Below are 26,827 nucleotides of genomic sequence, written 5' to 3'. Positions count from 1 at the left end.
CAATGCAATGCAATGAAAAATACATGAGAAAAAAGGAAAGATGATATGGCGTGTAACGTGATGAGATATAGAGTGCAGATTAATGGGTATATTCGTTCCAGATTAGACCTAGCCATCCGTTGGCACTGCCACAGCCGTTGCTGTTGCCGTTGCCGTTGGTTTGATAGTGGCCGTTCATGTTAGACAACGAAGCTGGAGAAGGCGGGCCGTTTGACGTAGGTATAGTCGTAGACCACTTATCAAAGCTGTCTGCCTCGACAAAGGCGAGCACGTCTTCTCCACTTAAACTGCTCAGCCATAGAGGATTGGCATTGGCTCCATCATAAGACATGTATGGCGAGACATGTCTAGATGATGGTTGTTGCTGTTGCTGTTGATGTTGATGTTGCTGCTGCTGCTGCTGCTGCTGGGGGTACTGTTGCTGGGAAAGCGGCGGCGCCAGGAACGAGCCTAGATCCAGTCTTGATTGCGCGAGGGGAGGGGTCCTGTTGCTTGAGCCATGTACATGACCGTGCCCAAGCCCATGACCCTGGCCATGTCCATGTCCATGTCCGTGTGCTTGGCCGCAGTGGGTTAGACTCGGCTGGAGAGGAGGTAGGGGGAAGCTCTGCTGGGCGGCCAGATTGAGCGAAGGGAGTGACTGGGAATATGGCGGAGGAGGAGGCTGTCGGGATGTTGGCCAGGGTTGTACAGCTTGTAAGCGGTGGTTTGAGTTTGAGTTCGACGGTGAAGGAGTCGCAGGGAAGTACGGTGAAGATGCAGCGGTTGTAGTTGCTGTTAAGGGTGCGGTTGCGTGCCCAGTCGTGGAAGGGATTGGAGGCGGAAGAGTCGTACCGGCCGAGCTCGGTGGAGATGCAGGAAGCCCCGATGAGGATGTGTCGCGATAGGTGCTTTGGAAGGGGGGGAGGCTGTATGATGGAGCTGTAGATGGGGCGTTGGTAGAGGGATGATGCTGTTGCGGAGCAGGGAGAATCGGCCATCGATCGCAATCGGCCGATTTGTCGCCGTTCTCCTTGCACCCGTTGGCCATCATGATCATCGCAGCTGCCGGTCCAGAGGTAGTCGCGGTCATTGTGCTCGATGTCATCGCAGTTGTTATCGGAGCAAGGGAGTGAGGTGTGACGAGTGAGTGAACAGGGTTGTTGCTGCTGCTGCTGTTGTTAACGGGTACCCATGACTCTCGCTGCAGCCCACCATTAACAACGTGGCTATGATTGTTCGCCTCGCTGCCATGGGGAGCGTCTGGGCCGTCACCCGGTTCGCTTTTCACAATGTTGCTCGCCGTCTCACTATGCTCCACCAGATTCGCAGATAACATCGCAGCCACATCGTCATCCGACCCGTTCATTTCGGGCGTTTGGTCCTCAGTGCTACCTAGCTCCATGAGCACTTTGTCCAGCTGCTTGAGTTCCTCATATAGATTACTCAGAGCAATCAGCGAGGAAGAAGAGCAGCGGTTGTGGTGGGCGTTGGCTCTGTTGTTATGGTAGTGGTTATCCGCACTGTTCATGTCCAGCTTCCGCCAGGAACGCTGCTTCTGGTCTCTCTTGACCTTGCAGAAATAGCCATGTAACCGATGGACAGTTCGGAACCAGCCGACTGCCATTTTCAGCCGAGGCCTCATCTCACCGAGAATCTCAATGGCTTTCCGCACATCAGCCTGGCCCTGACTTCCCGCTCCCATGGACATTGCTGTACCACCTGGAGAGGAAGCAACGGCATCGTGGGAGTTTGGCTTTAGACATAGATAGCCCTCCTGATCCATGTGGTTGAAATGAGCTGCATATACGCCTATGAAAGCAGCGTTGTAAATTGCAAAGCCCACCAGGGGTGTCTCCATGAGCACACCACGTTCATGACAGGTGCGAACAAGTTCCACCATCTGTCTTGCTGCGCGAAATAGTTCGCGTGCACTGTCTTTCCAGAAGCTGTCGGGCACGCTGTACCTCTCGGGCGGATACGAGGGCTCGTCCAGGGGCCCCTGTGGATCCATGGGTCGGAGTGGGAGGAAAGGCAGGTATGCGCGATGTAGGACAATGACTGAAAGGAAATAGATTATGTGCATGAGAGCGTATGGGGCCAGTGTATTTTTGTACATTATGTGGGTATCAGTATTGCGAGTGCTGTACTGTAGATTCCTGTAGAGGCCTTCTTGGAATTCCAGCAACTGGTCCCTGAGCTGGTTGAACCGGGACTCGTGGTGCCATGGTGGGCACTGGTCAGATCTATAACTTGTTAGCAATTCTGGTAATGATAAAAATGTGTCTGCAATTTACACAATTACACACCTTCTGCCGCCGTCACAAGCCCATTTCGCAACGCTTCCCCAAATTCGAATGATTCGAACTAGTCGGCCCAATACACACTCCTCCACACCGACCTCCCACCGATCAATCCTGTCTCCAAGTCCGTCGCTTCTGTGGCTAGGAAGCGGTGGCCACTGTTTGGACTCGCCGCCGTTTCGCAGTTTTACATCCTCGCCGTATCCGATGGACTGCCTCAAGCTGGGTATCTGTACTCCATTAGTGGTGGTGGCCGTCCCACCGCGGGAATCAAAGCTCTGCGAGCGTCGACTGGTCCCGTTCCTCCCACCGTTTCCGTCACTAAGCAAGGACGTCTTTACTCGCTCACCAAAGGCAAACGCGTTCTCGCTGGGCAGTTGAATTCCAATTTCGCGCACTCTGAGCATACGCGGGCGTAATCTGCCGTTGCTCAGACATCTATCGAGGATGAAACAGCTCCAGAATGTCCGTCTCTTGGTCTCCTGATCGATGAGCTCGTCCGAATTGAGCTGTTCCTTTTGCTGATTCTGCTGGTCGATTTCCGCATGCATAGATGGTCGACGGGACGAGTAAGAGTAGTATGCTGTCTCCTCTTCGGCAGGCTCAAAGGACAGCCCCATAGCCTGAGATATCCTGACAGCCATTCCCAGATAGATCCATGCATTCTTGCCACGGCACATCCCCCATTCATGCAAGGTTAGCATGAGCAGAGCCTGGACTCGGCTGAGGTCTGTGATGGTGATATCGGCACCGTCAGTCCCCGCCAGTCGTGCCCGCAAGACATTGGCGTAGAACTCCGAGGCCATGGTTGGGTTGCATGGGCTGACCGGAGAAGAAGGCGAGTGGTGCTGAGCTAGCTGTGGATGAAACCTGGCAGTCAGGGTCAAGACGCCCAGCAGAATCAGCGGAGACACCTCTGACCTCGGTGCCGGGCTCTGTGACTTGTCGACAGCAGCCGGCTGTCCGTCGACAGTGGTGGTAGTAGAAGAAGCAGGGGTGGTGGTAGAAGCATAGGAAGCGCCTGTGAGGTGACGGATCTGAGCCAGCGAGGTAGCCGGGTGCAAGAAGGGCAATATGGTCGCAAAGTGCTGTTGGAAGAGGTCGAATAGGGTCTCCCATACTTTGGGAGTGAGGATGACGGAGTCAAGGGCGAGCATGTAATTCTGCTTCACCATGGCCTCCTTGGATGAGATGGAAGAGTTGGCATGCTTCCTGTTGCGCTGCCGCTTAGGGTTATCCCATTCGCCATGGCCATGGCCATTACCGTTGCCGTTACCGTTGGCGTTGGCGTTGGCGTTGCCGCGTTCATCGTCGACTCCGGACGAGGCTGTGATATCCCGTTTGACACCGGCCGGGTGACAGCCACCGGCGGCTGCTGGAGTTGGATAGGAGCAGTCTCTCCCGGAGGACTCGCAGGCTCGACAGGTGGTATCGATGCCGGCATTGACGCACTTTATCTTGCTCCGGCGGCAGCGGGAGCAGGCGATGCTGGAGCGCATCTTAGCAGCAGGATAGGCACAGGCAGTCGAGAGCAAACACAAACATGAACATCAAACGTCAAACGTCAAACATGAAGGCCATGCATAGGTCTGCCGTCAAGAACGTAAGGTAAGAAGTAAGTAGTCGACGGGTATTAAGTCTGGGGGAGCCAGGCCGGCGGTGCGATGGTGCGCATGTATATACTTCTTGCTGGGTGATATTTTCCGTCGAGATCGCAGGCTAGTGGGTATTAAGTTCGGTTGACTCCGAGAGCCTGGAGAACGGCCAGTCGGCTTCTTCTTTTTCTTCTTTTTTGCAGTTTCTCTTGAGGCGTGGAGTTTGCAGGGAAACCCGGCCGCGCTACCATCGAGCTTTATAAGTAGCGTGAATAGTCGAAGCCGTCTCTGATATATAATGGAAGATGTAACAAAAAAGTAACAAAGAAAAGAAAAAAAAAAAAGAAGAAAAAAAAAAGAAAAAAAAAGTAAGCATGTTTGCAAAAAACAAGGGCAGGGCGGCGAGGGACGGCAGAAACAGGGGTCAATTTGCAAAAAGACGTATTACAAATACGGTATTACTGTATTGCAAACCGGGCAAAAACGCGGTAATTTTAAAAAAGAAGGTGAACAGACAGATATCTAGACATAGAGAAGACATATAGAGAGGACATCTAGAGAAGACATAGAGGGATGGAGAGAAGATAGGAGAGAAGGTACGGAGGACGGAGTACGGGGTGGAGGATGAATCCCGCGACCAGGTTGATATCTCGACTTCTCTAGTGGAACGGTGGACACGGCGGCCGCAGGCGAATGGAGAGAAGCCACTGCATCAGGAGCTGTACGCTGGCCCGCCGAGAGACGTACGGATGCCCTCCCTCGGAGAGAGGTACACGGCAACAAGTCGAGCAGGTGGACTCGGGACAGCAGCCAGCCTGTGCCGAACTAGGTCTTACTCCCATCCACACTGTCTTAGCGTTGGTCGTTGGGCTTCAGGCTGATTCGTTGACATGGGAGTTGATAGATCTCCACGGACGAGCTGACGAGGGAGACGTTCGATGTAGATGTACACGATGACGCCAGGCTGGGTGATTGAGAGCTCGCTTATGCTCCCGGCACTCGTGGTTGGCTGCAGTTGTGTGCTTCCTCTGCCATCTGCCATCTGCTCTGCGCAGGTCAAGAACCATGAACCCGTCTCGCCAGCCACTGCGGAAGGCGTCTCCCGACTGCCGATGCAGGCATGGAGCAGGACATCCAGGCTAGAGGGCACCCGTTCGCCTCAGCTAACGCAAGCCCGGTGCTTGTAGAGTACGTACTGCGTGGGATGGCCATCACATACCATCACATCTCTTCACAATATATGGAGACGGATACTCTACATATGTACGGAGTATATGCACTTTGGGAACGAGTACTCCGTATATACTCCGTACTGTGGACTCACCTATCGGATCACCAGCGGCACTCACACTGTCTGAAGAATGATGGATATGATCCTCGCAGCTTGCACATCCGATCGCTGGTTAGCGCGCAGAAGCAAAAGCAACACGCAACCGCTCGACTGAGTCCTCCTACCATTTACTTAATGGAAGGCAAGGGAAAAAGAAAAGCCAGGTCACCAGCCAGCAAACGGTAGCAGGTCTATCCCGTCGAGCTCCGTCGCCAAGTCGGAAGGCCAGGTAGGGGTGAATGCCCACGGCGGACTCTCTCCCCTGGGTATCGGTTATATATTTATTTAATTCACGACCGACTGCCACACTACGATTTTGACCTTCCACTTGAGACCTAACTCGCTGGAGCTTGCACTGGAATGGAATGCGGGAGTGCAGGGCCGCAGGGCCGTCGGACCGCGCCCTATACATACATACATCCATACACCACTTCACTTGATATCGATGCACGGCGATTACACACCGAAGGCAGGTCTTGGTCTCCTCTTGGTCTCTCTCACGGCGTCCACCTTCGATCGACGTACACTCTGGATGTACGGACTCCTCTCCCTCTCCCGAACACCACCGCCGCAGCTCCACCACTCTCCTCGGGCGTTAGCGTTGGCGTTGACCAGTTGCACAAGAAGTAAATCCTCCGCCATTTTCAAAATATCCCGCATCCCGCACCAGCAGAAGATTAAAATCGCCTCTCCTGTGCAACTTTGTACCAGGGATGAGAGTTGATATCTTCTTTCCCCTGTTCACTGCATCTCCCGCCCGTATAGACCGTCGGTATGGTAAAGCTTCTAGAAAATACACCTCGCCGTATACCCTCGAAGCGCCGATGTGGGCCACCGCCAACGACAGGGAAGCTGCTCCTGCTCATGCTCCCGCTGCTGCTGCTGCTGCTGCTGCCGATGATGCGCTGATGCTGCTGGACGTTTGATGCTGGGCGTTGATATGCTGCTGGCCGTTCTTCCTTTGGCCCGCCCTTCCGTCCGTTTGTCGGTACATACAACATCACATCCCTCCGTAAGCATTATCTAATTGCTTATAAGCATGTGAGTAAGACCTAACGCTTTCTCCACGGCGGGAAATACTCTCTCTCGCTTGCTTCTTTTTTCTTTTCACTCTGACCCTAGCATTGGACCCTGCAGCAAGCCTCTCGGCAATCAAACAGGGTATTATGTAACTTTGCATTCCCGTTCCTAGTATCTGGGCGAGGAGGTCACTTGGTTACCAGCGCAGCAGTCCTACAATCTCGTTATACATCCAACCCATCGCAGGACCATTGCGTATGCTCTTGCCAGGCAGCGGAAGCGCTCAGATATAGATCAACATGATCTTCCGATGAGGTAAATTTTTTAAAAAAAAATCCTGCCCGCTCCCCGTCTTTGATAACTCGGCCGGACTCCGCCAGTTCCTCTCGTCCACGGCCAGAGTATTGGCTCAACCGCCCGTCCGCGCAACGCTCGACCATCACCCCCATACATCTCCAACTGAACCAAACTACTCGAGAGTCAAAAAAAAAAAAAGATAAAACATAAGTATACAACCCCCGTCGCAGCCCGAATTTGCCTCTTCTCTCACCTGTTCCCCCGAGTCTTGCCGGGCCCCAGACGGTGCGCTCCCTCTAATCAACGGACGGCCAGGCCAGCAGTCGCTCTGGCTGATGGTTTACTAACCAGACTTCTCGTCGGCGAAGTAGATTAGCAGCCATATTGCTTAACCCGTGTCTAGTCTAGAACCCGGCCAAGTAGAGGTCTGCCAATGTTCGTATTCCACCTTTCTCCAACTGCTACATGGTGCGGTGCGGAGAATAAGCAGCCGGGGAAAATCAGCGTCCTGACTCCATAATCGAGTTTAGAAGGCCGTGAGAATCTACTCTCTGCCGTTAACTCTGTCGTTAGGCTCTCTCTCGTGAGGGGGTATAGCTACGTCTTATAATCATCTATTTTTAGTCGCTTCTCTGCCGCCATCGTGTATGTATGTTATATGATCCTATCCCCTTCATTAACTGCTCCAAGCAGGCGGGTCGCTATCTTGATCTTTGCCTGTCGCCCTTGCTCGGCCATCGAATATAGGATGGAATACCTATAGCGATCGAGGTATGTATACGGTAAAAGTGTATCCCCTATACGCATCTTCGGATTCAAACAGCATCCCCCCGATACGTACGGTGTTCCTATCTTCTCTCCTTGGGGAATGGCTGCCGTCCATCACTTAACTATGTATACAAACCGCTGCTCGAGTATCTTTTCGTAGTTTTACAGGCGGCGAGCTGGCGAATAGGATCACTAGGCGGACATGATCTCCTGCATCGGCGCGAAATTCTCTTTTCCTTTCTTTTTTTTTCTTCTTCTTCCCCTTCTCTCAAACTTTTCTTTTCTTTTCTTTCCTTTCTTTTGTTTTGCTCACGCTGCCGAAGCCCGATCCGACCGAAGGAGATTAACGCCATGTTGTACGTAAGTGTGAGAGAAAGAAAAGAAGCTCACCATGCCACACCCCTTTTCCCCGTCCAAGATGCTGCCCATGCCGTGCATGCCATGTAACGACTCTCCTTTCATAAAAGACTGAAACATGCACCCGCTTCCTGCACCTGCAAGGCTGCATCCAATCGTGCAAGACCGAATGTGGAAGTATATATGTATAAGATTCCCGTTCAGCCTGCTCCCGAACCGGCTGTACATGTGTAAATGCAATGCAAGGACGGGGATTACGTCGCGCGAAGGTACATATGTACTCGAACACCCGGCCAAGATGGCCTCCATACGTACATCAACTGGTTTTACATAGATATGGAGATCTTCTTACGTCTACACGTTATACATCTTCTTTGCTGGGTGTGTATATCGTCATTCTTCTTGTTCCCTCCTTGGCTCCTGGGCTTTATGGAGAGCTTCAGGGGCCGCTTTTTAGCCCAAATTCGCCCAAATTCGCCGACACTTTCGTCTGGAGGTCGACGTCCGAGGTCACCCGCTCCGTATAACGCTCTACTTCATGCTTAGCCCTTATGAAGTAGCTCTATATATGGAGTACAGGTGCGTCGACAGGTACCTTATGGAAAAGCGGAGGCGAGGCGACTCTCAGATCAACGGGAAGCGGGCGACGGTTGAACTGGCCTGAAGCTAGCCAGTATAGGGAGGAGAAAGTACCAATGTTTGCGCGGATGCAGACGAGTTCGATCCATCGCGAGATCGATTGAGGCCTTGCGTTTGCAAGGGTATCAAGCCTGAACGTCTATCTACAGGCACGTCACTCCCGTACTTCAATTTGGCCGTGCAGGCCTCAGGCGATATCCATATTGCATCACAGTTAGGGCCCCCCATGTTGCAAAATGGAAGGTCGAATCTTCCACCTTGACCGTTTAAGGAGGTGGGCAAGGACACACAAGATATATAATGCCTATATGGTGAACCTGGCGTCACATCCATAGCTATCTTATTATACTCCTGGCTATAGCGTCCCGTCGAGGCCTGAGGACAAGGAGGTAATCGGGAATTCAGCGAATCGTATATTTCATCGCCCCCTGGCCATATGTTGGCTGGTATGGGCTGTTGGCCAGGTTGTTTTTTGCGACTTTCTCGTACAGCATGGGGCCCGGCACAGGTAACGTTATTACGCATCTGGCTCTATATTCAAGTATACTCCGCACCAGCTCATTTCTCTATGTTAGCATTTCGCTTCGTGAAGCCGACGGTCTCATTTCGAAGGCATCTTCGGCGCCGACTTCCACGGGGGCCCCCTCATCCCCCTTTTTTTTTGTCCCCTCATTTTTTGGAGTTACGAGCGAGAGGTGTCCGCGTTGTTAGCTGGCTTATATGATTGCTGGTGGACAAACGACATGGTAGCTGATCCTCCTGCTGGGGTTTAATAGCCGGGATATATTACTTGACACCACGAACCTTGGCTGAGGTCCGGGGTGAAGCTGAGCTGACCATGTCGAAGCAGGATAGAACAGAGCTGGGCCCTGATCCTCCTTCTGTATTCCCGTATATCATCAGTAACTCGACCAGCCACAATATAATCAGCCTTCTACCCGGATTCCGCGCGCCGATACTATCCTGTAAACCGATGTGAGCAGATGTTCTAGAATATTAGGGTGGCCATGCTTCTCTTCGCGGATCACCAACGCCTTTCCCTCTAACCGAAGCCGTCTCTCTCTCCGATGTGCACACCGTAAACGATTAATCCCGACCGGCCACGAGGGCTTGGGCGTGTCCGTTTCAGGCGGGCAAACGGCCGGTGTGGGATCGTTAATACGCCGTACATATAGGTGGAGCGGATGTGAGGAGACGAGACGAGGGAGCCGATTTACTCAACATGGCATGCACGACCGGCTATTCCGACTTTTTACTTCACCTAATTACGCCCATTAACACCGTGTAATATTGGGGGGAGGGGGGGAGAATGTTTCTACATGTGATACCTAACTCAGCTTAACCCATAGAGGGCCATAAAACTAATGGCTTCGTTTGCAGCCAAGTGTGATATGATGGAATTGAGCATGGGTTGTCTGACTCCACGCGTAGATATCAATACGGATTTATTGCCTGATTCGATGATGAATTGCAGTGATGGCGAATTCTCCTTATATGAAAAGGACATATACATGAGCGTGGAGGCCGGGCTTGCTTCTCTACCACGCTCGTTTGCTTGGTTGTGTTTTGTGTGGACTGTGCCGCTCGCGGGAAAACTCCACCTGTTCCAACCTAACAAACGAACGAACGCTCGTCATTTTGTCAAGGCAAGTGTGGATTCTGTTTCCGGCCTTGTCGTTCATTCCCGTCTTTAAAACCAGTCCAGAGATACCACCCATTGCGCCGCACGATCTTGATACGTTCCTTGTCCTGGCACAGAACAAGAAGGAAGCAGATGAAGACCAGAGCAAAGTTGGTAACGAAATGGACCCGCGGCCAAGAGGCTAAGGGGAAGGGAGAAAAAAAAAAATAAAAAAAACTCTCCCATCTCTAGGCCCAGAGATGCTCACTAAGGCATGCGAGAGTAGGGTAGTTGCATCTCCGGAATAATCTGGAAGCTGCATGGCCGTCTTGCGCTAGGAGGGAGCGGGTGATAGGGATAGGCAGGCCACCCAGCACCATCCCATCGTTAGCACAGGATATATAACCAGGCTCCTAACTCCTTATTTGACCTGGGGCCTGGGCAGTTCAGATCCAAAAAAGCAAGCCATCGATGTTTGCAGTAGATGTTGTCGTTACATAATTTCTTGGATCGAAACTGTTTTAAATCTCCTTCCCCTTCCCTCTCCCCCTCCCCTCCCAAGCCACCAGGCGGCAAGTCATACTCCGTACCGCAAAGCGGCAATGGCCAGGTTGACAATTAGCCCAGGAACAAACACTTAACAACCCTGGAGTCGTTGTGTGTGTGTGTGTTTTTTTTTCCTTGCGGGACTTATGCAGCGTTTAAAAAGGGGGATCCACCAGAATCCCGTATGGCGGGATAAGGAGGCCACGAGCGATGGCTAACGAAGACGGGAAGAGAATGGGATGGGCATGGGATGTCGACATGGTCCACGGACTCTCTCAAGAGGGATTGTTATGGAGTGCGTATTGCGCAGGTTGACGACGGAACAGGAGAGCAGGGCAGGGCAGCCTGGCGAGTGGCTTGAAAACACAACCGGCAGCTCATCGAATGAGAGGATGTGATCGAGTTAATCACCAGTCGAGTCGGCGACGCAACGGCTGCTGGCTGGATAGGCGAGCGAACGGGCAGGCAGGCGAAGCCCCTGGGTTAACCGTGCTACTTATTTTGCTTGCTTTCCTTTGCCTTGCACGCCAGCCTCACCACTTCTTCGGGCGATAAAACACAGTATCTTGTACGTAAAAAATTTCGTTCTTCCATGCCCATTCAGTCCAGGCCAGGCCAGAGTTGGGTTTGCTCTGTAATGCGATCATCTAAACTTTCTGTGGCTTGCTGTTCCAAGCCCGAGTCTTTCAACGTTTCCCTTCGTCCTTCTCTATTGAGCGACCAAACGGTGCCAGCCGAAGATATTCACCTGCTTAAAGCGGCCGAATAGAGAGCAGCCGATGGCCGCAACATGTTGGAAATCCGACAGAGCTCAGATCAGGAGTCTGGCCGATGGCTGCCGGAGAGAGATGAATCTCAAACTGTTGTTTACTCCGTACTTCATATCGCTGTCATATCTGCTGTAAACAATGACCTAATTGACTTTGACTAGCCGGTCATCTTGATACTCTATATACAGAGTTGAAGCCGATGCTACGTATATGTAGATGTATAGATGTATAGATGTATATCTGTCGTGGCTCATCTGCCAGAATGATTCCTCACCGGTTAATCTGTCAGCCTCCGGTTATTCGTTAGACTTGTTTAAGTCCCGTCGGCGATGCACGTAATAGCGATCGTCATATAGCTATGCTGGCTGTGACAGTTGCTGATCACTGCCCGGTCTCTTGGCTGGATCGAACAACAGACAACGTATTAGGCATCCAACCTCATGTATGTGGCATCGATAAGCATTTTGGATGCATGAGTTGGGGCGCTCCGTGTCTTAAAAGAGGCCTTCTCCATGCGCATCTCCCCCCGTAGCCATGTCCCCGGCGAACTGCTGGCTGGCATTTTGAGATCTGAGCATCCATCATCCTCCCCGGCCGTCACGTCATCTCTCTTCCTCTGCCAGCTGCCCTGCATAGAACGGCGATCGTTACTTCGGAGGCTCAAAAACCCCACGCCGGAACAGCAAACCATGTCCAGCTTGAACGCCGGCCGTCTCCCCGAGCAGAAAGGGCAGTGCGCACCGATGTAGAGATTACGCGTTCGTGAGGAATCTAGCTTGAGCATGAGCACAGATATTGAAAGAAAGCCACACACTCGGCGAGCTAGGAGACGCCGACGTAGCATCGGTAGCATCGATAGCATCGGTCGTCATGTCCGTGAGATGATGCAATAATGGGACCCGGGGTAAATCAGTCAATCAATCAGCTGAAAAAAACTAAATATGGGGTGAAAGGCGGAACTCAATCTCTGGGAAGAAACAAAACGTCAAATTTCCTTCTAACAAGTGACGGATGACCATCCTGTACAAGGACCAAGGGCCGTTGATTTGTTTTGTTTCTGGTCGGAGGAGACAGGTTAACTAGGTCTCCCCAGCATGGCTTCCTTGATCATTTCCCGACCGAGGGGGGAGAGGACAAAACATCTCGATGGTGACCAATCTTTCTTTGCAAACCAGCGGTCTGTCTAGACATCGCCGTTGAGGATGGAGTCCTGTCGGGTGTTTCCTGATACTCTTTGCCTGCCTGCCTGTCTCCTGCTACGGCGTCCCCCCCACGCCATGGAAAGCAGTGAAACTGCTGCCCTAGTGCTACCAGGTATGCACCCAAGGTATGCGCAGGATGCAGAGACCCCTTTAATCCGGTCATGGCGTCGGCTTGAGCCCGAAGCCGATAGGAGCGTTCGCTGAGGCCGAGCGGCGGTTAAACTATTCCAAGGCCTTCAGCTCTTTGACTTCAAGCCATAGCCGTGATGCATCGCCACCGGCACACCGATATCAACCTCCCATGACGAGACACTAGCCTTGCGGACTGTTTAACTGTTTAACTGTTAGGAATACCCCATATCCCGAGAGGCAGGGCAGGGTATACTCGGCCAACTCCAACGCCAGCGATGACACGAGCCACCGCAGCTCCCTTCTGATGTGTTTCTGTTCTCGGCCCCGGTGGTTTCAAGACACCTTGATCTGATTCTCGAGGCAGGCCGGGTCAAATTACTGTGAGGCAACATGTCCGAACGATCTTCGGGCTCGATGAAACCGAGAGGCAAACAGATGATACCGACTCATATCAAAATCTCACTGTCTTCAGGTCCCTGCGCTTGGGAAGGATGAAATATAAATTACCACATCCGACTTGCAACTTTGCAAAAAAGAAAGGACTCAAGACTCAGGGCAAGGCTCGCGTAACCGTTTAACCCATTAAAAATCTATCACTCAATCGTTAAACAACAATATCTATAAAACACCAGGGATAACTCTCATCGCCAGCAAGTCAGACCTCACGTGGCAGGATGTTTGAGCATACGAACAGTCATGTGAACCAGAAGGAAAAGAGAGTGGCCAATTAATCGATCAAGACGCGATACAGACATCGGCGTCCCTCGTTTTTTGCTCATGCGCTTCCTTGTCTGCTTCTCTCGGACGATAGGGCCGAGAAACGACGCTGAGAAGAAGCAAAACAGAGGTATACCGCCTGGCTGAGCGCGTGGTCAGTGTCAGCGGTTAAAAGAAGAGAAGATGGACGACGGACCGAGCAGCTACCAGGGATATCCTTAGTATTGTATTATTCTCTTGTTGGTTTTGATGTTTTTGATGTTTTTGCTGTTTTTGATGTTTTTTCTTACATATATGGGGCTGACTGGTAAGCAGGCTATACGGAGGCTTCTCCATCTATTTTTAACCTAAAGCCCCATACGTGGTTAAGGAGAAGCACAGCATCACGCCAGAGATACAGATATATCGTAGAGACACAGATATATCGGTCTATCGACTGAGGATGAGCAGAGCGGATAGTTCTGTACATATCGGCGCATCCGTCACGCCATGTCTGCCGGTCTGCTGGTCTGCTGCCCGCGATAGCCCATGGCCTGGCATGGCATGGCATGGCACGGCGTAGATATCCCTACAATCACGCCATTTCATCAACATCCACACCTGCGGACGAAGCACTTGCAATAGCCCATCTATCCATGTCCATAAATAACCGGATAAGAAATGCGTTTCAGAGAGTTCGTTGCGGTCGATCACCCTGTGCTCCATCGGACACCCTATACTCGGTTCCGGGGAAAGAATCCTTTCTGCAAAAAAAGGGAGGAGGATGGAGTGAATGAACATACGAGTGAATGAACATACGTAGATACGTAGTAATTAACAACTAGGATTAATAAGACTACCTCGGCCTAACTTGGGGATCTCTTGGGTATAACTACATCAAGGAACAGGTAAAGTACAGCAATAGACAGCTAGAATAAAAAAAACATCTAAGTCTAGACGTGGAGGAGAAGAAGGTAAATAAAAGGGTCATCGAGTCGACGAGCTGAAGGGCCTCGCAAGCTGGCTAGCAGGCTGGCTGGGGGTTCACGCAGCATGCAGCATGCGAAGGTAGTAAAGGAAACTTCCATCTAGTAGAGGAGTTGGGTAAATGAGCGCCCTGGCAAAACAGGAGTGGCTGACGTGTATCAGGCGAAATTAGAAAAGGTCGGAAAGAACCGAATTAAGTTGACAGACCAACACAGATAGACAGTTCGGGCGAGCGTATCGTGTCAAATGGCGTAGTTCAGTTTTTGGTCGAACTATTTGGAATATGTCGAAATATCTGAGATTGGATATTGGAAAACCGAAACCATTTAACTGGTTGCCGTAAAGAAAGAGGGAGACTGTCCCCCGGGAAAATAGAAAACGTAATGGATATCGGTACGATCAAAGCAAGAAACCAGATCGCAACGAGTTATTTGCAGCAGTAGAGAATCAACTCTTTAGTCCACAGATAAGAACAAGGGCAGCAGAAGGGGAATAAAAAAGGGGGGAGGGCTGTGAAACGAAATAAAACAACGCCAAAGCCTGGAACGAGTGGAACAAGTCGTCATCAACACATGAAAAAACGTAGGCAACGCCTGACGAGTATGGAGGCATGTTTAAATTGGAGGGTCTTGGTCGCCTCCTTCAACGTAGCCGTCAATTGTTTTTCGCCAGTGCTCGGGGAGGCATACACAGACAAGCTAGATACGTGTTAGTCGTATAGTAAATAAAAAAAGAACGGAAGAAAGGGGACAACATACTGGGAATGCTTTTATCTCTCCTGCAGCCGGCGAAGATGGTGGTCGTGCCTCTGACCCCTGAGAGACGCCGCTGTCTCTGTGTGGGTTGTGCTTGTTTTTTCCATCATAGTCCTCTGCCCCCTCGTTGATGCGAACACCAGTCGCCCAACCGTCGTCCCATATACCGACAATCTTCAACATGTCGCCTCTGTCTAGCTCAAACTCATCGGCCGCACGAGGCTGGTATGCCCAGAGAACGGCAACCTTGTCGTTCGGGTGGACATCATCCTGTGAGTAGTAGTCTCTGAAATATGGAAGTTGCTCTGACTGGCCGCTGGTGAGGCCCTCGGGAGACGAGAACTGTCCGCCGCTACCGGATTTGGGAGACAACGTTTCGCCATCGCCAGCGAGGACGGACGCACTGGAAAGTGAGCCGTTTCTCCTTCCGGTAACTGGCGGTATACGTCTCGACCTACCGCCGGCTGGGCTATCTCCGAATACGTCTGAATCCGAGTCATGGTACTTGTTGGATTCTGCTGCGCGACTTGAGGGGGCGTTGCTGGTGGCGCCGCCTTGGAGTGCTGACATGCGTGCGACACGGCCTCCGGGAATGGCTTCGTATACATTCTGCTTGTTGGCCGAGCTGGCAGCAGGATATGATGGTGCCGTGGCCATGGTTCGAGGAGGGCTAGGCTGGTTGAATATGCTTCCTGCGGATTCGTTCCTTTGACGTCGTCGCCAAAGGAGGAATAAAACTGCCAATGCGATTAGTAGAGCGCATGCCGACACTGTTCCAACCGCGATGCCGGCAATCTGACCGCCGGAGAGACCTTTGTTACCTGGTCCTGCGGTGGACGAGGGAGTCGACGAGGTGGTTGGGTACGGAAATAGCGGCGGTACCGAGGTGATGGTAGGGAGCTTGACGTCCTTGCAGCGGGTACTGGCGTTCGATGCATAGCAGCAAGTGTCGGTGCCATTGACTGAACTCTGTGCACAGAAACCGCATAAACCTAGAAGATTGGGTCCGAACCCGCACTCGTTTGGCTCGTTGTCGGCACCCGGTATGCATTGACCTGATAACGAGTTGGCTGGGATGGCGCACACGGTAAAGTCGGCGCGGATCTGGTCCATGAAATTGCTCTTGGGAGAACGACATAGGTCCGGGTTGACGGCAATGATCTCTTCACTCGTAGCCGCCAAAGCCTATTCATTGGACAATTAGCATTGATATCGATATGTATAAAAAAAAGGCGAACTTACACAGCTCTCTGCACAGAGGGGCCTCGAATGGTCATCCGACAAGCCACACGGCTCTTTCGAGTTTTGAATTATTCCATTACAAATTACGCTGGTCGTATATCGAGCATAGAGAGAAGTGGTGTTCTTGAGGTCCAAACCTTCGCATCCGAGGAGGTCCTGGTACCTATCAGAAGCGGAATATGATCAGTCATTTTTGTGCGTGGAGCAAAGAAGCGCACAGAAAAAACGGCGAAGAAGCTTGACATACTTGGTTTTGACATAATCGTTTTGAACGTACGAGCCGAGCTTTTTATCAAAGTCGTCGAGATTGGAGACGTATTGGAGGAAAGGACTGCGGTGATGAAAGTTAACCCCTATAGTTTCTCCTGATTTCTGGCGGGTACCAAACACGTACTATTGACCGACCAAGCTGGAGCTGGTAGAGATGGAAGCCGAATGGAACGCGGGGCATTGCTTTGATCCCTTCAAGGAGATACAGTCTTTGGCCATGACGAGAGAGAGAGAAGTTTGAGCTTGAGCTTGCGGGTTGATGTTTAGAGTTGTCGCAATGGAGGGACTACTATGGACGAAGTAACGTCAAGTTGCATCGACATGAATGCGGAATCCGGGAAAATCGACGTAGCAGCAGGCAGTCCCCGGCGCAGGCGAGTCCCCAGAAGTAAATAGTACAAGGACCGACGTGTTGCTGGCTTCGACGTGGTCACTGGCGATGTGTTGTTGTTCGTGAAGGTTGTTATTAGTAATTAGATGTTCCTTTGCTGAAGCGACTGGCGAGAAAGAGAAAAAAGTGCCCTCCGGTGACAGGCCAAGGATGGAAGAAACGAGTGGACGGGCGTGTCTACCGCGAATTGGGCGCAACGAGAGACGGAGAACCAGCGACGGACTGAAGAGCGATGACCGTGAAGACCGCGAGAGAGAGAGGGAGAAGAGGTTGAGACAGGAGGAGGAGGTTCGTCCCTTAGAAGAAAGTCCAGGGAGAAGTCGGCGACAACGTCCGAAAGAGGAAAGGCGCGGTGTATAGGCATGTACGGCGTAAGATACTTTTGATACGGCAGCTTCTGGTTGGTGGAAGCTTAAGAGCAGCCAATGAGAAGAGCGGATGAGGACCCACTTGGAGCCACCTCGGGACAGCCCGTCACGCCCCTGAAGTTAACGCAGCCTGTTTACAGTACGTTACGCTTAGTCATCGCCTGTATATATGCATACCTTATCTATATATAGACACACATATATATAGATGTAGATGTATGTAGATATAGATAGATGTAGATGGATGTAGAGGATGTAGAGGATATAGATGTAGATATAGATGTAGAGGTAGATGTAGGTAGATGTAGGTAGATGATAGGTGGTGGTACACGTGACCTTACTAAGCAGCGACGTCACCACGGACCGTGGAAACCGCGGGACGAAAAAGCAGGCAGCCACTTCAGCTTCACCAGAAGAACAGAAAAAGGATAGAAAGGATATAAAAACAAGAGAAAGAGCAGCTGTGCACACTGACTCCAGATCGACACGGTCTCATTTCCACAATGTGCTCGCCAGACGCCTTGCTGGCCATTCTTGCCGTCCTCTTCCCGCCCATCGCAGGTGCGCTACCCTTATCTCCTCCCTAGTCGTGCGACATAGATAGCTCTACAGAACACTAACTGCTACCCCGATACCGTACAGTCTGGATAAAGGTCGGCATCTGCTCTGCAGACTCGCTCATCAACATCGCCCTTTGCTGTCTGGGCTATGTCCCCGGCCTGCTGCACGCCTGGTATACGATCTTAAAGTATCCAGAGGCAGACGACGAGTATCCGGACGGATACAGGCCGATCGTGGGACACAGGAACCGAGGAGACGCCGAAGCAGGGCGGGTCACGTATTACTATATCGCCCATGAACAGGCTCATCCGAACCAGCAGCATCAACCTCAGCAGCAGCGCACGTACGGGACCAACCAGCACCCTGCGTCGAGGGCAGCTCCCCCGCCTCCCGTCCCCCAGAAGCCGCAGGGTGATGCCGGATATGTTGCTGCTGGTGCGCCGGGTCAGGGAAGCAGCAGCAGCAGGCCAGAGGGTGAACACAGAGCTCCACCTACCTACGCCGAGGCCGTGAAGGGCGACAATAAGATCCAATCTTAGCCATGCCGCCACGGCTCCATGAATGAATATTATAATGATACCACTCAAACGCTACAGAACCGACCTCGACAGTTCTCTCTCAGAGGGGCGGGTAGCCTGTATTTTCATCTCTCTCTCTCTTTTTTTTTTTTTTCTTTTTTTTTTTACCATTCCTGGTTTGGTCGTGCTTGGTTTCGTACGATACTCATATACACACTTATACTTTGCCACGGACGGGACCGAGCGACAGTCAACAAGGGAAGGTGTTCTTCTGGTCGGTCTTGGTATTTAGGGGCCTGTATTTCACTTGTGTTTGTCTTGATATGCTTGTTCGATAACTTCTGTTTTTGATAGAAGAATGGGGATGAACCTACATATTTGACTTGATTCTATCAATAGACTATGATAGTCGTAGAACTAGACGGGGTTGGAATACTCCTTGAGGTTCATTTAATGGGTCGTATAGTAGAAACTACCAATCCTTAAGCTTGCCTTACATTATCCGTAAGCCCACCCTTACATGCTTTTGTTCTTAACTTGATTTAGGCTTGCTTTGTGAAAAAGATGGCACTCTTGTCCAGCCCTGATAACGCACAGGGCCTTCACGGAGTTCTATTCATGCTATTTACACTCAAACATAAACATTCGCCATTCAATAGCTATATTCTAGCAGCAACATTGCGGAGTCGGCAGAAACAGGACGATCTGATCGGCACGTCCGTCAGTGCAAGCGCTGTAGCCAGCTGTTGTCCAACTTTAGCAGCTTCATCCACCTTCCCGAGCGCTTCAAGGCATTCATGGTACCCGTGTAACGCCCAGACATTGTTCGGATGCTGAAGGGCGCGTGGCACAGTATTATCAAGTCCGAGATCCGCACTATATGCGGCAGCTGCTTCCTGGATGTGTCCTCTCTCGAGTAGAAGTGCACCATAGGCATGTCTGGTCGGTTGCATCCAGCCCCAAGGTTCGTCGTAATGCAGTGAGTCGTATAATTTTATCGACCGTCGCAGGTGGTCAAATGCCGCGTCGTAGTTTCCGAGACGATATTCAAGTTCCCCATCTAACATCGCAGAGGCGACGGCTAAGATGTCGCCACAAGTATTGTTGAATACCATGCGCTTTGGCAGGACACATTTCATCGCCTCATGGAAGGCCTCGCGTGCCTCTCGCGCCTTTTCGATGTTGCCAGTAGCTGCATACGCAACTCCCTTCCCGTATAGCCTCATTGCTGTAGTTACACAGTATAGCTTCCGATCCTCTGGAATTTCGAGCGCGATGATATCTTCCCACATTCCGAAACGGATAAGAACATGTACCCGCATTGCGACAAACGACTCTAGCAAGTTTGCCATTGCCGGGGATTCACGTAGTCCTTGCTCCGGTATATTCGCCTCCATCTGCGCGATTGTATCAAGCGAGATTTTTGATTGGCCCGAGAACATGGCTGCATATATTTTAAAATGATAGTTGTGGCACCTGTAGAGGGTGTAGAAATTCAACTTGCCGTCTTGGGGTGCAAATTTTTCATCGGCCACAATGGCGTCTGAGTTTGACTTGACTGCATTCTGATAATCACCACAGAGAATGTCTATGTGAGATGGCATATGTTCCAAATGGCCAGAATCTGGGACGAGACGTCTTAGGCGGTTGGCTGGCGGTAATGCCGTCTCGGGTGAGGTAGACATCTCCAAAAGATGGATATATAAATGGAGTAGTCCAGGGTGAGCAAGCCCGCCTTCCTGGGCTAACGCACGATCAAGAATATCCTTAGCCTCAAGGGTATGCGCCCCCTTAGCTGGATGTCCAGTAACCAGGTCCCATAGTTTCCAGGGCGTCAGGTTCATCAGCGCGTCTACATAGAGTGTCGCCACATCTAGGTCGTCCGGGAATTCCTGATATACCAATTTCATAGCCTCAGCATATCCTTTGTTCCACACCGAGCAATCTTCTGCGGGGTGTTCTTGCGGGTATCGAAATGTGAGCGCCTTGGTTAGCGCCTTCTCAACCGCCGATACAGTTGGTGCTTTTGCTTTTGCTTCCGCCTGTAAAGCCGCAGTGTGAGTTTTGTTCACCACCTCTCCCAACTGTTTGGCATTGAAAAACGCCCATGGCATATTATAGTTGGGTCCAGATGAGTATGCTAGTCCCCAATATGCCATGGCGCAGTCTGGATCAATCTCGATAGCTCGCTGAAAGCATTGAGCTGCCTCGTCATGGTTGAAGGCATAGCTCCAGATCAACCCACGATCGAACCAGGTTTGAGCATCGGGGCTACTTGTGCTCACGGGGCGATGATAGCTCCCGAGATCAAAGTATTCGTCTTGCGAGCGAGCGGTGCCTGGCTTCCTATCACCCGTCATTCTCACTCGATGTTAGATAAACCGCGCGTCTTGCACGAATTGCTTGGACCGAGGTGGGTTTTTTTTGGAAGAAGTAATGTTGAAGAGTCACTGTGCGAGCTCAATATTGGAAGGGCTGGGAACTCCCTTGGATGATATATATCTACATCCCTTCCGCTGAGGGGTTGTGTTGTTCCTTCTGGGGTAACATCCAATCCCTCGGCTTTAACTACCATAGGGTCACGTGGAACAGGGGAAAGCTGGGGTAAAAAATAGGCTTCATTTTTCTACTTCCATACCCCAGGGGCTTCTATCTATGCATATTGTTTTTGGGAAACAGTTATTAGTGGTAAAGAAATAGGCAGACTCGTCCTCCTTTTCTAGAGACGTTGGTTACCCTTCAGTATTGCCATCCACCCCTCCGGGACGGTTATCGGTATGATCATCAAACTCTTCGCAGTGGTTATCCTCATCCTCTGAGCATTCAGCAACTGGCTTTTTGGTGCCGCTTCCTTTGCCAGATAGATAAGCGAATCCTGTCTCCGAGTTCTCGTCTTCAACCATATTGAATAACTTCAAAACGTCCTCGAGGGTATCCCTATAGCTGTGTCAAGAATCCTGAAGGTAAGGTATGGGAACGAAGTAACTTACCTTCCTGCGAGTACCTTGGATCCCATTGCACCTTCAATGTGAGCGGTTTTTTTATTCTGAAGTAGTTGTATCCTGTCGTCGACAGTGTCTTCGACACATATTCTAACAACCTCAACGTCCTTCTTTTGTCCAATACGAAATAGTCGGCAAAATGCCTGAGAGGATGTTAGCAAGTCAAAAATCGATGGGTATACTGAGGTGTTCGTCACCTGTTGTTCTATGGCTTCGTTCCACCATAGGTCCACAAGGAGACATTTTGTCGCCACGGTGAGATCCAGGCCAGTCCCTCCGGTTCGAAGGGAAGAGATTAATACGCGGGTTTCCGGATTTTCACGAAAAGCTTGGATCCGAGTTAGTCGTGCCGGAAGAGGAACTTTTCCAGAAAGCTAGTTTTAATTCGATATGCAATAAGTATCGTAGCTCGTTATAGGCTGATAAAGAGAAATTATACGGGTCAAGATGTTCATACCGTGGTATATCCCCAATCCTCGCTTTCGCACATGGAACACAATATGCTCATCATCCCAAGAAACTGGGTAAATATTGTGACCTTTGTATGTGGGGATTCACTTATCCATTTCGAAACACACGCTTTCACAGCGTTCAATTTTGCACCCGGCATTGAACCCCCTGCAACAGAAACCCAGTTAATAACTTCCGGGTTGTCATTGTCCGGCTGGTTGGATCCTTTGGAACTCGATTCCCGGAGGTTCTTAATATTGCGAGTAAACTGAAGCTTTATAGAACGCCCACATCTGCATAGTGTTTTATCGCCTTTCCGCGGTAGGGCGGTCATACATAACTCGCAGCAAATATGCATGCATGATAAAATGAATGCATCCGGAGCTTTATTTAAGCAGAAAATGCATTCCAGCATACTGTCACTGGCGTCTGGGTTGTTTAGCGTGTCTTGAAACGCTTCAGCCAAACTAGTCGGTTTCCCCCTTTTTTCCCCTGTAGGTGGAGCCCCTGGAGAGAATGCCTCATTCGCCAGCAGCCTTTTTAATAAGACGTACATTTCAACATTCTCACTTTGTGGATTTTGGGCCACCAGGGCACCGAGCTCTTCCATGATAGGAAGGGTCATGGCGTCTTGTATAAAGTCCTGCGACAGCAGCATATGGCTTGTAAACATACGAAGCTTGAGTAGGAGGACCAAGTACTGTTTGTTGCCTTCGGCAGTGCGTATCTGATCTATATAGTTCGTTAGAAGAAGTTATTTGTAAGACCAAGCTCAAGCCAGTATTGATTGACTAACAAAAATTGTTGACCATGAAATTGTTGACGATTTGGTTATAGACAAATCTTTCCACAATAGAAAATTTCGTTGTGATCGTGTTTTCATCAATGTCTGGGAGGTCAAGTAATGGCAGACCAAACAAGCTTTCTTCGTGAGTTCTCCGTAACATGTACGCTCGGAGGTAGTTTCTGAGACAGCGGTTTCCGGGTTCATCCTAGCGAGTCGAAGTCAGATTGGCATTTAAATTGAGAAGAATAGTATTCTTGTACCTGGATAAGTTTCTTCGAGAAGATTTCGAAGTTGTCCATTCCGGGGACGTCCAGAAAATCGAAGTATGGATAGAACTCTTTGATAGAGCTGATAAAAGTAAATAAATAACTTGTATGTCAGTTTCATTCAACACTAGTGCAGTAGGGGGAAATGAGCGCACTTGTGGATAGGTGTTCCCGAAATGACCCATCGAAATTTTGCCGACAGAAATCTAACCGCCTTGCTTGTTTTGGTGAGATAATTTTTTATCTCATGTGCCTCTAGCCTACATTAGCTATGTTTCTCCTGCAGTAGAGCTTTGGGTCTGCTTACCGTCCAAGTAAATTCGACGGAAACGGATTCTATGGAGGGGACCGCAGTTTTGCAGTTTCCATTTCATCTGTTCGTTTTTATCGGTAGTAGCAGGAAGTGGAAATTTGCAAGAAGTCAGGACCTCCCTATACGTTGTGATACTGCTGGCTATTAGTTACCTAACATTTCTTGGTAAAAACGGCAACGACTTACATGACACCAACAGTTTTAAGCCCCCCCGACTGGATAAAAAGATCGAGGTCAGTCTTCTCGCGTGAACAGTACATAATGATATGCCCTAAGACTCTAGGTTTGACGTGCTCCAGCAATTGATTTTTCCTATCTTTGTTAACCGATATCCTTACATGCATGGGGGCAGTACTTGGTTAACTACCAGTGGGTCGTTAGATGCGGTGGAGCAACTATCAGAGTTACTCCTGACTCCTTGCTATCGGGTGGCGCTTTCCCATCGACCATGTTCGCTTTTGCAGTAGCCTAAATTAGTAACAAGCAAGAATTTGAGAGGGGTTTATCGTTAACCTATTGCTTGGATGGATCTCCCAAATCCCATCTCATCGCATAATAATCCCCCCTTTGGCTTTGCGGTGACATTCTCGCGGTCGCGCTTGACGAGTCAGCGTCATAGTCAGGAAGATAGGAAAATGAATAATACTTACCATGAAGCCGACGCCGAGAAGCTATTGCTGTTAGCTTGCTGTTATATAGGTATCGAAGAAGATCATACCTGGTAATGGAAAAGGCTTGTTGTCATATCTGGGTGTTTCCAGCCCCCATTCCCATCTGCCCTGGGCTTTCTTGTAAATTTTAAAGAAGCACCCATAATTGCTCTTCTATCCCCCGTGACAGTAGCGCCATCTGATGTTGGAATAGCACTAACAAGCTCCTTCAAATAATCTTTTTTATTTGTCGCGGAAACCTTAGGAAGTACGGGCTTCGATCTATTCTCCTTCGCCTTCTCCACTAGGTTTGAAGAGAATATACTCTCGAAATTCATATTACTGAGAGTTTTTCCCTTCCGGGCCTTCCTTTGTCGTTTGGGTGGACCCGCATGTTTTCTAACGCGGCTTGTGCAGACCTTTTTCTAGAAATCGTTAGTATCCATAACTATCAATTGTAACCGGGATAACTCTGGATGGGAGTTACATTTTTATTTTTATCCCCATTTTTAGCCGTTCTCTGGCCGGGTGGAGTGGTCCCTCTTTTTGGTCGACATTTGCGAGTGCTCCCTCCTTTAGGTTTGGCCCCTTTATTTGACACTGTTGGATTCTCGGGGGCGACAAGTAAGGCAGTCGTATTCTCCGGAAAGTTATAGCCAGCTAGATCCATAGGAGTATCAAAATCCTCATCATCCGAGCAAAAGAGGCCAAATTGTTCGTCACCATTTTGTTGCCCATCATTCATTTCTACTATTTCCTCCATTTCCTGTCCTTGGAATTCGTCCTCATGATCATCCAAACTGAAGGTATGCGCTGGTGCATTGTTTTCTAGCCTACCATTTACCTCTCGAAGTTTCATCCGGGAACGGCGCATTTGGTCTTTTATCTCAATTTTCCTAAATCGGATTTCGCTTTCCAGACTTGGGTTTACTTCAGCCTCGAAGGCCGCCTTCGCCTTCTGGTACCTACTCAATATTAGTATTGCAGCACGTATAATATTATAATCACACTTACTCTAAATCATCGTTGTCCAAGTCGATGCCATCTAAGTTCTGCTCCATGTCTATCCACATATCATTGATATTACCAGTATCCGGCAACTCGTCGATCTGATTGTGTAACTCTTTACCTGTTTCACAATTCACGGAATCGTCGGGGCTGGGCGAAGATTTGAAGGTACTCTGTGTAAGTGGTGGAGCATCTAAGTCCATATAACCTAGGTGCTTTGGGAATGGCGGTTCGTCTTCCGTGACTCGAGTTCCTTTGGTAATTAGAGTGGCATTGTACTCAGTTAGAGGAGTCAACAGCTGTATATCTTCATCAGGAGCGATTCTCTCGGTGTCATCCATTTTAGTTGTTGTAGAGGTATCGAGTAAATCCATTATAAATGGAAGATAAGAGGGGTTAAATTTGAGGTATTTGACGAGAAGCGAGAATTGTCAAACGCTGATGGGGTTAGGAGAAGGGATGACGTTAACCACTCGACGTAAGAGGGGTAATACGCAAAGATATGGTGAATTGTGCGAGTATAAACACTTGGCGTAGTTTGATCAATGAATCTGTGAAGGTCGGGATCAAAAGGACAATAGACGGCGGATTCCAACTAGTAAATCGAGAAAATGACAAATTAAGGCAGTAGGCAATTGGGGTATTAGTTTAAGTTGAATTGAGATGGGAGGTAGGTAAGTAGAAAATTGAGCCAAAAAGGTCAAGAAATGAAAGGTAGTATTTTATGGGTAGCTGAGAACTGCTGGTAGAGAGAGAAAGGGAAAAGTTCAAAGTGATTTTCGACTTAGGCTTCAATGAGCTGGAAGTAAAATCAAGCTGAAGTGAACCTTAAAGGTATAGGGTGCAATTAATGAAACCAGATAAACAGAGAGGAGGATAATTACGTCAAAGATGAAGAAGACCCAACGAGATGTAAATTGAGAAATAACCGAAGAAGTCTGAAGAGCGGGTTTATGAGCGAGATATGATCCTTTTTCAGGTCCTGAAAGTAGATTAGTGCACGGTATAGAGGCAAATGAGGCTGGGGTGTAGAAGGTATGAAAGCTTCTACTGGTGAAGGGTCTTGAATGGGGGAAGGTAAAGACGAGAAGGGCTGAGCTCGTGCTAATTGTAATCATATGAGAGGTAGAAAGGTAGGCTGAAAAGATGAAGGCGGCGCTAGAGCTTAGAAATCTAGGCAGCAGTTGAAGATACTGAGAAATGGATAAGGTGCATGAAAGGTACCAAAGTTAAGTATCATTAAGCAGGTGAGGTTATTTGGTTCTCCGGGGCCAAAAAATGACAGTAATAGCACTGTCGAGGTCTAGATATAGACCATGACTCAAAGTCAACAATATATAGCATGTTAAAAAATTGCCATTCGGAACCAAAGGCGTGATGAGCAGCGGGTGACAGCTCCCCATTTTCTGGTGAAGGACAAGAGACCTCACTTTCACAGTCCAAGTCCATGTTATGGATTCTAACAGTAGGTAATTCCGTCTTCTAGAACACCTTCCAATAAATATACAGATATGTGTATATTTTGTAAAGTTCATCTCTTGTCCACAAAATTGGTGAGTGTGATGTTAGGTTGTCGTTGGATGGTCGACGTTGTTTATCACAACAATATCACGTGATATAATGACTAAGGATGTGGCTTAAAGCTTGTCGTTCTAATGGCCAATAGGAACCATAGTAGCGGGTCCAGAACTCGAGAGCATCAAGTTGTTGTTGTCGAGTAAACATAGCATAGGAACTCGATAGATGTCTTGCTCCACGGAAATATGATTAATATTTCGCCTAGCAGTACTCCGTACGTGTTCTATAAATGATTGACTGTCGGCTACCAGAGACCACCAGGTCAACAGCACTCGGTAGCTAACCGTCAAACTAAATCAAGCTCTCTAATACGGAGTACTCTCTTAATACTTGCTATACTTTTGGCTGCTATCTTTAAACACTAGCCTGATTTGAATCTGCCTATTTTGCAGCATGTCGACAGTATAGTGGTTTGCCAGAAAAGTG

At 49.6% G+C, this 26,827-nt stretch overlaps 4 protein-coding genes across 4 annotated transcripts; 1 reads left to right on the top strand and 3 right to left on the bottom strand.

Annotated features, from left to right (window-relative positions):
* Positions 1–79: 79 nt before the first annotated feature.
* Positions 80–3,781, bottom strand: GIQ15_02388 (C6 transcription factor; the record flags this gene model as incomplete). Its single annotated transcript, XM_033549805.1, has 2 exons — positions 80–2,225; positions 2,289–3,781. 2 exons carry the CDS (start codon positions 3,779–3,781, stop codon positions 80–82), a joined length of 3,639 nt encoding a protein of 1,212 aa, XP_033406966.1.
* An 11,075-nt stretch (positions 3,782–14,856) lies between these two features.
* GIQ15_02387 (uncharacterized protein) lies at positions 14,857–16,728 on the bottom strand (the record flags this gene model as incomplete). The annotated part of the gene is made up of 5 exons (XM_033549804.1): positions 14,857–14,940; positions 15,001–16,182; positions 16,240–16,402; positions 16,487–16,570; positions 16,634–16,728. 5 exons carry the CDS (start codon positions 16,726–16,728, stop codon positions 14,857–14,859), a joined length of 1,608 nt encoding a protein of 535 aa, XP_033406965.1.
* Positions 16,729–17,771: 1,043 nt separating this feature from the next.
* Positions 17,772–18,368, top strand: GIQ15_02386 (uncharacterized protein; the record flags this gene model as incomplete). The annotated part of the gene is made up of 2 exons (XM_033549803.1): positions 17,772–17,829; positions 17,911–18,368. The coding sequence occupies 2 exons, from the start codon at positions 17,772–17,774 to the stop codon at positions 18,366–18,368; spliced, it is 516 nt and encodes a 171-aa protein (XP_033406964.1).
* A 638-nt stretch (positions 18,369–19,006) lies between these two features.
* GIQ15_02385 (TPR domain-containing protein) lies at positions 19,007–25,164 on the bottom strand (the record flags this gene model as incomplete). The annotated part of the gene is made up of 16 exons (XM_033549802.1): positions 19,007–20,693; positions 21,084–21,284; positions 21,338–21,492; positions 21,532–21,677; positions 22,217–22,531; positions 22,596–22,791; positions 22,847–22,955; positions 23,008–23,107; positions 23,160–23,299; positions 23,352–23,477; positions 23,533–23,620; positions 23,679–23,763; positions 23,816–23,836; positions 23,884–24,240; positions 24,303–24,780; positions 24,830–25,164. The coding sequence occupies 16 exons, from the start codon at positions 25,162–25,164 to the stop codon at positions 19,007–19,009; spliced, it is 4,539 nt and encodes a 1,512-aa protein (XP_033406963.1).
* Positions 25,165–26,827: the final 1,663 nt, after the last annotated feature.

The sequence above is a fragment of the Arthroderma uncinatum genome (genome assembly GCF_011692745.1).
Source record: "Arthroderma uncinatum strain CBS 119779 chromosome Unknown scaffold2, whole genome shotgun sequence".
Taxonomy (NCBI): domain Eukaryota; kingdom Fungi; phylum Ascomycota; class Eurotiomycetes; order Onygenales; family Arthrodermataceae; genus Arthroderma; species Arthroderma uncinatum.
The sequence above is the reverse complement of the archived record's forward strand: the minus strand, read 5'-3'. Positions and strand labels throughout refer to the sequence as shown.